This window comes from Narcine bancroftii, chromosome 2 (genome assembly GCF_036971445.1).
Source record: "Narcine bancroftii isolate sNarBan1 chromosome 2, sNarBan1.hap1, whole genome shotgun sequence".
NCBI classification, from domain to species: domain Eukaryota; kingdom Metazoa; phylum Chordata; class Chondrichthyes; order Torpediniformes; family Narcinidae; genus Narcine; species Narcine bancroftii.
Window position 1 is genome coordinate 155,661,431 of NC_091470.1, and position 12,212 is coordinate 155,673,642.

At 37.5% G+C, this 12,212-nt stretch overlaps 1 protein-coding gene across 9 annotated transcripts in view; it reads left to right on the forward strand.

Annotated features, from left to right (window-relative positions):
• ubr4 (ubiquitin protein ligase E3 component n-recognin 4) overlaps window positions 1-12,212 on the forward strand; it is a 220,003-nt gene that overhangs the window by 48,678 nt on the left and 159,113 nt on the right. For all 9 annotated transcript variants that reach the window (XR_011351775.1, XM_069918724.1, XM_069918722.1 and 6 more), the window contains 6 exons: window positions 95-217; window positions 1,825-2,054; window positions 3,204-3,325; window positions 3,809-3,906; window positions 7,386-7,543; window positions 8,871-9,083. Coding sequence is in view for 8 of the 9 variants with exons in the window: in XM_069918724.1 (XP_069774825.1) it covers window positions 95-217; window positions 1,825-2,054; window positions 3,204-3,325; window positions 3,809-3,906; window positions 7,386-7,543; window positions 8,871-9,083 (944 nt within the window). In the remaining variant the exon portion in view is untranslated. The remainder of the gene's footprint in view (window positions 1-94; window positions 218-1,824; window positions 2,055-3,203; window positions 3,326-3,808; window positions 3,907-7,385; window positions 7,544-8,870; window positions 9,084-12,212) is intronic.

Here is a 12,212-nt window from a genome sequence, read left to right on the forward strand (position 1 = left end):
AAGTAGTAATTTGTGGTTATTTTCAATATAGCAGTTAATCAGTGAGCTGCTTCATCCTCAAACTTCACTTCTCCATGATTTTATTTTGCTCAAGGATCATTTGGTACAACAGGACATGAAGCCAGACTATGCTGACTCACTGGTAGAACTGGCAATGACCAAGTGTAGTTCTGTGAAGTACGATGTAGAACTTGCAGAAGAGTATGTTGCAAGACAGGTAAGACAAAACCATGCCTGTGAGCTGTCTGTGTGAAAGTGGTATTTGTATTGTTCAGTGAATGAAATAATCTCGGCAATGCAGATTGTGGGTCTACCCTTTTGACTTTGATTTCAGGCCATAGAAAATGCTTGTGAGTTCAGTGGCAGAATATTTTACAGAAATATTTTAAAGGATAAGAAAATGGGTCAATAAGTGAAAGACAGAAATTGATACAGTTTAATTTGGTCATTTAAAGGCAGGTGACACTGTGTTCTGAGTGGCTAGGCCATCTTGTTGCCTCTGATAACAGATACTGGCACCTCTTTGATGTTTGTGAACATGCTGCACGAGAAAGAAAACAGATCAAGAGGCAGACATCAAACACGAAAATCAATAGACACTGTGGTTGAAATACGAACACACAATGCTGGAGAAACTCAACAGATCAAACAATGCCCTTTATATTAGCAAAGGTAAAAATGCATAACTGATGTTTTGGGCTTGAGCCCTTAATGAACTTGCCCAAAACGTCAGTTATGTATTTTTACCTTTGCTACATAAAGGACACTGACCTGCTGAGTTTCTCCAGCATTGTGTGTTTGTACTTCAAGAGGAAGACATTTCTGTAGCATTTGCAGATAAACATTTAAAAGTAGCTAAAGCATAAGTCATCTTTTAAAAAAAAACCAAGCCATTTTATTGTCATCTGATCACAAGAATGTTCAGACCATGTTCAGAAAGTCAGCAATTCACTTCCCCTGGCAGAGATGTTAACTTGTTTATAAGCCTGGTAAAATGGGTGCTAATTGAGGTGATATTTACCACATGAGAGTTGAGGTTGACAGCAGTTCACTTCAGATCAATGCCCTTTCAGAGAAGTTCAAAATAAAATAGACAATCAAATTTATAACAATTAAAAACTATATCCAGCTGTATCTGGGAAAGTTATATTTCACCAATAAACAAGAACAGATTAAACCTCATGAGCCCACATTGACAAATAATGTCATGAGAGAAATTAAAATCAGCTGAAGGAACAGGACATACACTTAATATATGGGCATTAGTGGAAACCTTTGATAAGGAGAAGATAACACGCAAGAAGTTTCAAATAAAATTAGAAAGCCAGATACAAAAATTAAGGAAGGTGCCTTACATGCTCATAAATTTAAAAAAAACAGTCAGGATGTGGTTAGGTTCATCATTAAAAAAAAATTGTAGGTATCAATTGAAAAGTAGGAGAAACTATTGTAAAGTTTTAGTATGTTATCCAGACACTATTAGCCACAGCTTCAATCCTTGTAGGTGATAGGAAATTTGGGATTAGGAAGTGCTATTTAAGAACTCTTGGCAAATTGGCTTCTGTGCCTCAAAAATGGTGATAAATGATGCTGCGAACAGCTTTACTGAATCCAACAGACACTTTCATGTTTTGTATTTGCTGTAAAGGTGTGTATAAATTACATATTTTTAACCTGAACTCATAATGTGATTTTGTTCAACAGTTTGATGTGTTCATTTGCTTTGAATTCATGTGGTTGCTTTTTGATAAAGGATCTCACATGTATGTTTGAATGTGATGCTACTTTCCATTCAAAGGCTTGAAGAGTTCTCTTCTAATTTAGGTTTCTTCATATTGTGGAATTGATGCAACTGCTATCCTCCCACTCAACCGCCTTCCCAGCATGCAGACTATTTATACGCTTGATGCAGTCATATCAAAGGTCCAGGTTTCTTTGGATGAATACTTTTCCAAGGTGGCTGCCGAAACAGATTCCCACAAGTCGTCTGAGATCACAAAGAATTTGCTTCCTGCAACTCTTCAGCTTATTGGCATCTATGCTACATTTACCAGGTATAAAATTGAATGTTTGGGATTTTCTTTACATTAGAATTGCTAAATGTAATGCTGGTAGTAGCCAAATTTATCTGTCAATGACTATTTGACTTTGGCAACATGCTCTTCTAGGTCAGCAAGCTGGATGTACCCGTCAAAAAAAAATAGACCTTTTGAATTTCTGTAGCAACCATTGCATATCACAATTGTTAAGTTCAATGTAAGGGGTGCTCCCTTCTATTTCGAAAACATACAACTCAACCATAAACATTGGTGTGTTCCATTGCCCTTTTGAGAATTTCTCCACCTCTTTAAATGACTATTTTGTGACAGTTTGTTAAGATATCTATAATCTTGTTTTGGTAGTGCACTCCATATTAAAACTTCACAAAAATTTATGCAATGGATGTTCACATTTTGAAGGAAAGTAAGCCTTTAATCCCAACTATCTAGCTTGTATCATCGTGGTGGAAAAAATGCATTTACTCATTTGGATGGCAGTATTTTATCTGTGGTGAAGTATAAAGTTTATTCAATAACTTGTGCTTTAGAAGTGCATATGTCAATAGATGGGCTGCTAGTATTTAACTCTTAATTATCAAGATTTTTTCCCCAAAATATAGTTATTTAACCACTTTGAGAAAGTCAAAAACCACTTTGCACACATTATATAGATGTGGATTGTGCTCCTATTTTCTCTTTTTAAAAACAGAAAAATCAATGCACATATACACAAATGTTCACATACACCTTCAGATAAATGCTCAGGCCTCCACTCCCTGACCACCTTGGCACTTTTGTTGACAGTATCATTGATATATTACCACTTGTATTGGCATAATTGTTTCACAGTTAGTAATTTACTTGGAAAGCACTCGTATTTCAGACAAATTTTCTGGTGGACCCTCTTAATGTGTATTTGATATTGTCCAGTTTAAGAAACAAACTGATGTCCTAATCCATTGTGAATTGGAAGGACCCCAATTAGATTTCCTGTGGAACGAGATTAGATACTTGGCTAATAGAGAGATCACGTCATTCTGCAGGAATTTAGGAAGTTGTCGGAGATTCCAAATATTGCAGTCAACGGGCAGGGTTGCAAATGGACTATCAAGATCTTTTTTTTAACGAGTCGATGTAAACTGGTTGCTTGATGATTGATACTAGGTCATACTTATTGAGGAGTCTGTGTGAAGAGAGTTCAACTGAGTGCCCAACTGAGGAGAAGCTGCAAGGCTATGCAGCAGCATTGGCGATTGGATCTTCCCGCTGCAAGACTAACTCTGTTGGTAAGGACAGAAATTCTTTTGGATCAGTTTAACCATTGGCACAGGAAAGATTAACTTCACAATCGTGTGTACACAAGTCTTCTGGTTGGGCTTTTTTCCCTTCTCTCAATCTATATTGAAATACTTGTGTCATAGGCACTAGTAAATTACATTAGTTTGAAAATAATGTAAATATTTCATTTTAATAAGTACTGTATCGTTCATCTTCCAAAGGCGACGCGTGCCTTGTAATTGTAAGTCAATGTGGAAAATGTGGAAAATATCTTTGATTTCAGCTCGTTTATGGATACTGATGAAGAAATAATTTTGTGGAAGAGATGCTTGGGTGACACTTCATTATGACTGGTATCTCGAGGAGTGCTGTCACGCTGAGCTAGAATTTCTGCGTGAAGCTATAGTTGTATCGGTGAGAAGTAATTGTTCTGAATAATACCTTATAGTGAGTGGCCTGCTTTAAATTATTCCTATTGATTGTGTTTACAGCTCAATTGGTGATACAGAACCTTCCATCAACTGTTCAGACTCTGTGTGAAACCTGGAATAATGTTAACACCAATGAGTTCCCCAATATTGGATCATGGGTACGTGATATTCATATTTGTAGCAAGACCAGGTCAATTGGCCCCTCTGGCCTGTTCTGCCATTTGATTAAGGATCAATGCTGTTTTAAATTTGGCCTTAGTTACCCTTTCCTGTCATATCCCCAAGACCCAGCAGGTGGAAAAAAAATTCTCTCATCCTTGCCTAAGAAATATTCATTGTGGAATATACGTTAGGTATTCAGTATGTTTGTAATATTGGGTACATGGAGCATGAATAAGTCATTATAGATCCCATGATCGTATCCTTAGCACCAGGAAGCCAGGCCAGAATTTCTTTATTGACGAATTGGTTATTGCCCTCGCTGGTTATTTGTAGAATCTCTTGTGCCAAAATAGTTTCCATATTTTTTTAAACATTTTATTTACAAGAAAATATAATTTAAATGTAAATTTTGATGGAAAATAACTGGGTCATCACCTTCTACAATGTAAATTTTGATGGAAAATAACTGGGTCATCACCTTCTACAATGTAAATTTTGATGGAAAATAACTGGGTCATCACCTTCTACAATGTAAATTTTGATGGAAAATAACTGGGTCATCACCTTCTACAATGTAAATTTTGATGGAAAATAACTGGGTCATCACCTTCTACAATGTAAATTTTGATGGAAAATAACCGGGTCATCACCTTCTACAATGTAAATTTTGATGGAAAATAACTGGGTCATCACCTTCTACAATGTAAATTTTGATGGAAAATAACTGGGTCATCACCTTCTACAATGTAAATTTTGATGGAAAATAACCGGGTCATCACCTTCTACAATGTAAATTTTGATGGAAAATAACCGGGTCATCACCTTCTACAATGTAAATTTTGATGGAAAATAACCGGGTCATCACCTTCTACAATGTAAATTTTGATGGAAAATAACTGGGTCATCACCTTCTATGGCTCTGCAGCCAGTATTTAAGAAATAGTGATGATTGATAATTACTTCCAATCCAAAGGCTGTATTTTGATGAAGGAAGGACTGAAAATGTTCTATACCTCAGTGAAGTTTTATTCGCTGTAGGGTTTTTTTTGGTTATATATTGTTTGAAATATTAAGAACTGAATATTGGCGTGATTCACTGGGGACTTAAATGAGTAAAATTTTTATTTGTGTGTTGAAGGAGTATAAGTGATGAGGGATCAACAAATACAAAGAATTGAAAAATTGAGCTCTTTATTAAAGAATGAATTATAAAGGTGTTTAAACATATTCATAATGATACAACTAGAATAAAAAGCATTGCATATTTTATGAATAAGGTTTAGACGCAAGATTGAATATATTCAGAAGAAATGTTTTCATTAGGTGATTGGACTACAGATTGAGAGCCTCTGATTGAAGGAGAAACTGTAACGACCGTGACTAAGACAATTTAGATAAAGGAAATATTAAGGAGTTAGAACTTCTTTGCGTGAATATTTGCTGAATGTTCTGGAATTTCCATTCAGTTCTCTCTTGCCTATCCTTTTTATTAATGTTTTCATCTTGTGTTCCGTTAGGAATACTAAACTTTATTGCAGAAATATTCTTCCCATTGCTTGGTACTACAGGCTTATCTTTTTATCTGAGATTCTTGGACCAGACACTTCTTGGTATTCTGATTATTCCGGAATATGGAATTAAAATGGCAGTGGAACAGATTTGCGCAAAACCTAATCCCTTTTTATTGGCGATGCTGCTTTGAAGCCAGCTCAACAAGCAATGGCTGTCTTTGTTACCCATCATTCCCCCATGCAGTTGGAACCATTCTGGGAAATGCAGAGTGGTTCTGGCTGCGTGGGGGATGATGGGTAATGAAGACAGCAATTGATCGCACATTAAAACAAAAAGAGGCTCACCCGATGTGCTCTGCCGTGCCCTTGTCTGCCTCCTTCTGGCCAGGCTCAGCTGATTCCCATCATCTGGTCGCTATGCACCAGTCAACTGCTGGAGGGAGGGGGGAGCCTTCTCATCACCTGCTCCTCCCTAGGGCCTGGCTCTTCCCTGTCGTTAGGTGAGGAGGAATTTCTACGAGATGTGGAGGAATTTCTTTACCCGGAGGGTGGTGAATCTGTGGAATTCATTGCCACAGAGAGCAGTAAAGGCAGATTCATTGAATATATTTAAGAGGGAATTAAATATATTTCTTCAGTATAAGGGAATTGGGGGTTACAGAGAGAAGGCGGGGACGGGGTACTGAACTTCAAGATCAGCCATGATCTCATTGAATGGCGGAGTAGGCTCGAAGGGCCGAATGACCTACTCCTGCTCCTATCTTCTATGTTTCTGCTGCTTGGGCTCGGCTGCTCTTTGGCGTCCTCAGCTTCTCTCTCTGGCACCACTTTCTCCTCGGCATTGGTTCGCTTCTCTCCTCCTTTCTTCCAGACTGTGGAGCTCAACACTCGGGGCTCTTTGCCCTCTGGCCCCAGAGGCTCGTCAAGCTCTGAGTCTCTTTTCCTCCCAAGTCACGCTGCTGTTCTCTCCCTGCTTGCAGCCCGAGCCGTATTCTCTCCTTGCACTCTCCAGAACACTTGGAAATATACTGTATATGCAGTTAAAAATAATGTTTATTTTTTGGAATCACGGATAAAGGGATAAGGACCTGTAGAAGTTGTTAACTGTAGTTTAGGAATAAATTGAAATTAAATTAATTATATAGGACGATAACCATCCCTTCCAACCCATGAATCTATGCCCCCCCCACCCCCCAGTACGTTTCAAGCTTCTTGTTATTGTCATGTAATAATGCATAAAAATAAAATATACATGATGTAGTTCAACTTTTGTCTGCTGTAAGGATAACAAGGAGTTACCATGAACATTGCCTGGTGCCGCTAACAATAGGAGAAAGAAAAGAGAAGCAAAAGAGAGTCCCTTCAGAGACACTGAGTGTCCATGGATTTGCCTCCAGTGTTTCTGCAGCAACTACAGCTGCACAGACTCCTGTTCGAACCATTGGTAGCCCGAGCTCCAGTCCCAAACCTCAGGTACCATCACAAAGCCTTCGGTGCCCAAGGTACTTTGGAAACTCTTCTTGTCCTCCGCATCCCTTCACATCATGGTTTCGATAACCTGGTTCCCATGATTGATTCTGATGAGCTGGTCTCCAGCAGCCTGTGTGGGTCCTTCAGCCGCTGACCCCCTTGCTGGTCTGCTGCCATGGTCACCTTTCCTGCTTCTCCTTTTCAACAGGAGATGTTTTGCCCATTTCTGCTGCCCTGCTCCAGCAATCAGCAACCCCTCATGGATGCTGCCAATACATCAATGAACCAACAACCTCTGTATATTTTCAAGGGTGGAAGGTGCACCCAGAGAAAACCAAACGCAGACATGGAGTATTTATAAACTCCTTATAGGTGAATTTGAACACTGGTCGCTGGTGCAGTAATAGCTTGTGCTAACTGCAATGTGAAGTGTGCCACCCAAATTTGGATGTAATTCAGGTGTTTCAATTATTTGTTCCTTTTTGTGTTCATAGCGAAATGCATTTGCAAATGACATCATTCCAGCAGAAAGCTACATCAGTGCAATCCAGGCCGCACATCTTGGAACATTGTCAAACCAGAGTCTGCCATTGGCCGCCTGCCTGAAGCACATTTTACTTTCGTTGGTCAGGCTTACTGGTGACCTCATAGTGTAAGTTGATTAGTAGAATTGCAGTCTTAACTCTGTAGATATGAGATTACCCCACTGCATGTCCTAAAGGCTCCAGTGATGTTTGGATCCCCATACAATCTCAGACAGACATTTGGCCCATTGTGCCTATAAACGTTTTGGTGTATTTTCTTAAATCTAACAATATGGAACATTGATTATTTCTAAGTTTTGGTAACCCCTATACCCATCTGATCCCACCATTCCCATCTCTTCTGAGCCTATTCCACTACTAATATTTTACTCTCTCAATCTTTTCTTTCCCCACCCCCACATAGCTAATGGTTTGTTCCTCAACCTGTGTCTCCACCTCTCACAAACTCTTATCACTTCTTGGCCTCTCCCCCTGCTCCCCTCCCCTTTTATATATGTAATTTAAATTATTTTGTCTACATTTTTGCTTGACATATTTTCCCCTTAATATTTTTTGGTTGCAGTGAATTATACTGTATTTTTACATATAACATGCACCTTATATGCGTTTTTTTTTCCACAAACCAGGTCTCTCTCTCTCTCTCTCTCTCTCTCTCTCTCTCTCTCTCTTCCTCTCTCCCACCCCTCCCCCCCACATGTTGTGTGTGTGCCATGTGAGAAAATTTTTTATGTTGAAACCACACGCACAATTTATAGCGGACAAATAAAAGTTGCACTGGCAATTTATAGCAGTGTTGGAATGTAATAGTGACAATGAAAGAATGTACACAATTTATAGCAAATGTGGGAATTGGGTACATACAAAATGGCAAAATTTTGATCTTAGGAATATCTCTTTGGCCTGAGTGCCATGATATTCCAAGAAATAGGATATTCATTCTCAATTGCACACTATTTTTAACAAGATAAGGTTTCTTTTAAAGAAAAGCTTTTTAAATCATGACAGAATTAAATCCTCAGTGTTAAAATATTGCAGGAGGATCTTGTCTATATAATGGGCGATTGATACATCTGGGTGATTAACTGTGGCAGAGAGTGGGACAATGGAATGTGTTTTGTCTCATTTCCCAAGTAAATGAAAATTGCTCTTGTAACTTGGAATATAGAATGCTAACTACACTTGCATGGTATATGCGTGCACTCTGTATGAAAATATTTTTACTCAGTTTATGATTTTCTGTGTTTTATATAAGTGAACAGATGGTAAATTGCTTCCCTTCCTCAAACTACATATCCCAGTTTGAATGTGATCTCTGTTCAGAGCTGCTAATTTGTCTTTAATTTTACATTAATTTGACGCCTTCTCTTGCACTCTTCCCATTTTCAGATAATTAAGCTCACTGTTAAATGTTTATCTGTTATAATCTTTTTCTAGTTGGTGTCCTGAAGAACTGAACCCACCACAAGTTATTCACACGTTGCTACCATTGCTGTTGGAGACCAGCACAGAAAGTGTGTCTGAAATCAGCTCCACTTCACTTGAACGGATCCTAGGACCTGCAGAATCTGATGAGTTTCTTGCACGTATCTATGAACGACTCATCACTAGTTGCTATAATATAATTGCCCACCACTCTGATCCCAATAGGTAACGAAAGCTTCAAGTTTGTTAATGTCTACCAAAAAGGTTGGAGTTTGTTAAGTTTGAAATTATTTTAATTTATAACAATTCTGTAGTTCTAAAAACAATTTAGTTTGGTACTCTGTGTATAATAATTATTGGTGATTTATCAACTATAATACAGCCAATATTTGTCGCAGAAAGCATAAATAAATTATTCCAAACTTAAAATTGTATGTTCACCTTAACATTTAAAATTCAGCTCCATTTAATTTGTTAAAACTGTTCAAAATGCCAGGTAAGTATATTTTTTGTTGCTTGAGACTTTCTCTTACAATGCCTAACGAATACATCTGCATTAAGAATAAACAGTTTAAAAGACAAAAATACTATCCTGTTCTTGCATTGAACAAACTTCATTTGCATGAATATATACATTTTAATGTATTTTACTTTATTTTTTTAGTCACATTCTTTGAAAACATTTAACTGTTGCATGCAGGTTCCTCCCCCTCCACAGAGCTGCCTGAAAGACGAACAATAAGATTATAGATAATTTACCCCTCCCCCTCTCCCAAATTTACAGATAAAGCCTCTAACTGGGTTGACTCCTGTTAAACAGAGATAAGGAGACACTTTAAGTGAGTCACCCCAATGGGGAGCGGCATCAACCAGCTCTTCTTGCTCGGATATGCTATTGCTGTTTCACACAAATTTATTCAAGCTCCTGCTATGAGCAAAGCACAACCAAGACACCTTGCTGGCTGAATATTTGCTCCCATCTTCACCAAAGGTTTATGTGTTACTTTTTTTTGGATTATTTTATTTTTGATTTTCAAAGACTCAGACAAATCCAAACAAAAAAAAACACAATCTCTCTCAACAGTGGTATATAACATTTAGAGTCTGTTTTTCCCCCCGTACCTTAATACCACAAGCAAAGTAAATGAACACAATGAAACAATTCTTGGTAAAATTACAGACCCTTAAAGGAACTTTAGAAAAATCCTAAAAACTTGAAATAAAAAAAGATAAGGAACAAAATAAGTGAGCCTGTCATCTGTGCCATGACCCACTTTATTGATCTCAATTATTCCACTACTGGCATGGATTGTTGCCTTTCTTTTATTCAGCAGGGGTATAATTATAATCTTCATACCAATGTGCTGCAGATAAGTCTGCTGTACCCCAATGAATGTGTCATATTTCCTCCTTAAATTGTTTGTGATTTTCTGCAGGGGAATAGAACTCTACATTTCCATATTCCATCATGTAATGTTTAGTTGGGAGTTGGACTTCCACGTGACCACTATACATTTATTTCCTGGCTACCTCCAAGGCAAACCTCACAAATTGAATTTTGTACTTGTACAATTTAAAACGCATGACCATAATGTTCCTCAGAAGGTACAATTTCAGATCCTGTGGAAAATCCACCTTTATAATTTTTTTCAGAATGTCCCCCAGGTCCTCCCAGAAAGATCTCATTTATGTACACAGCTGGATTCAATGGATAAAGGTTTTAATCTCCAAAAGCATATTTCTAAAATTTCTAGTTTGGATTTATGTATTTTTTGAGAAATATAGTTGATGCAAGATATTATATTGCACTAACCTGTATCTGGTATTAATGACTGCTGTAATGCTGTCCTGACACAGGTCTGACCAGCACCGCTCATAAATAGTTATGCCCAGATCCAATTCCCATCTTTCTCTCGTCTTATGTAAGCCCGGCTTCAGGCCATCACTTTGGAATAGGAGATACATCATCGAGATAAACTTAGCGTATTCGCCTTTCGTATTACAATTTCCATGTCACTACACACGGGTAGGGCCAAAGATAGTCCAGTTATCCCTTAAGAAAGATCTTAGCTGAAGATAGCAGAAGAAAATTTTATTTGACATATACTTACTCATTAACTGTTCAAATGTAATTAGCTGCCCCTGTTTATAACAATCCTCGATACATTTGATCCCCTTCCGGCACCAGGTATCCAGGATCTTAGTATTAATTTGTTCTGGGTCCAGGGCATTTTAGGAGATAACCCCACCTTTAGCCTGATACATTTATTTACTTTTTGCCATGTCTGAATGGCATATTTTAATATGGGGTTATCCGTTTAGGTTTATGTGTTATTTCAGAGAACATATAAAATTTTAAGCGTAATTTTTTCCCAATTATTACAATTTATTTTTCTTGATTTTTTTTTTGTCGGTTGCTGGTTGCTTGAATTTCCGGATACCAGGTGTTTTACTGTAATTTAAAATGTAAGATTAGTTCAGATGGTAACTAATTTCTGAGTTGGAAGACTGGATTCTATTATAGTGTTGGATCAAATTCTTAATCTAATTTCATATTTAATTGTCACATTGATGGTCTCTGCTATTTTTCTGATAAAATGTGAAGACAAAGCTGTAAATGTTAATTTATTAAATATCACTTCATTTTTAAAGAGCAGGAAGTTTTCCTGATATCCTGCCTAATATTTGTCCCACTCAATCAATACCACTGAAAGAATTGGGTTTTGATCAAGAATCTTAACCGGACATGTTTGCTGTCCACATCACTCCACAATGCTGCTGACCTGCTGAGTTCCACTGGCATCTGTAGTTCCTTCTGTCTCCATTGAAAGAATTGACTGACAATCCATTATTTTATTTTTTTTAGATTAATTAAACAGAAATTGTACAAATTTACCAATAGGAAGAAATTTGATGTGAAGTCATTCTGAGGATTTGAAAGACAAGTTCTCTGTGCTTTTGGTCAAATTGGGGAAATCTCATTACTTAGTAACTGCTTTAGTGATGACTCTGGTTTTTAAGATGGGTTGGGGCTGGACATCGCAAAAGGACATCACAACAACCCAGCAGAACTGACTTTTCTGAATTTTCTAGTTTCCATCCAAAGTTATCAATGTCATCAATATTTTAAATCAGCAGGGGCCTTACAGCCCCCTGGAGACCACCTTGATTTCTTTTCACTTTGCATCACATAAATATTTTAATTTTTTTTATGGAAGAAACCAAAAATTGACATCTTCACAGAGAAGGGGGCCATAAACTTTGAGCCGTCCTAGGGAGACCAATAGCTGAAAAAAAGTTGAGAATGGCTGTTTTAAACCATGATTTGGAAGCTAAATATACAAAACTGCAATA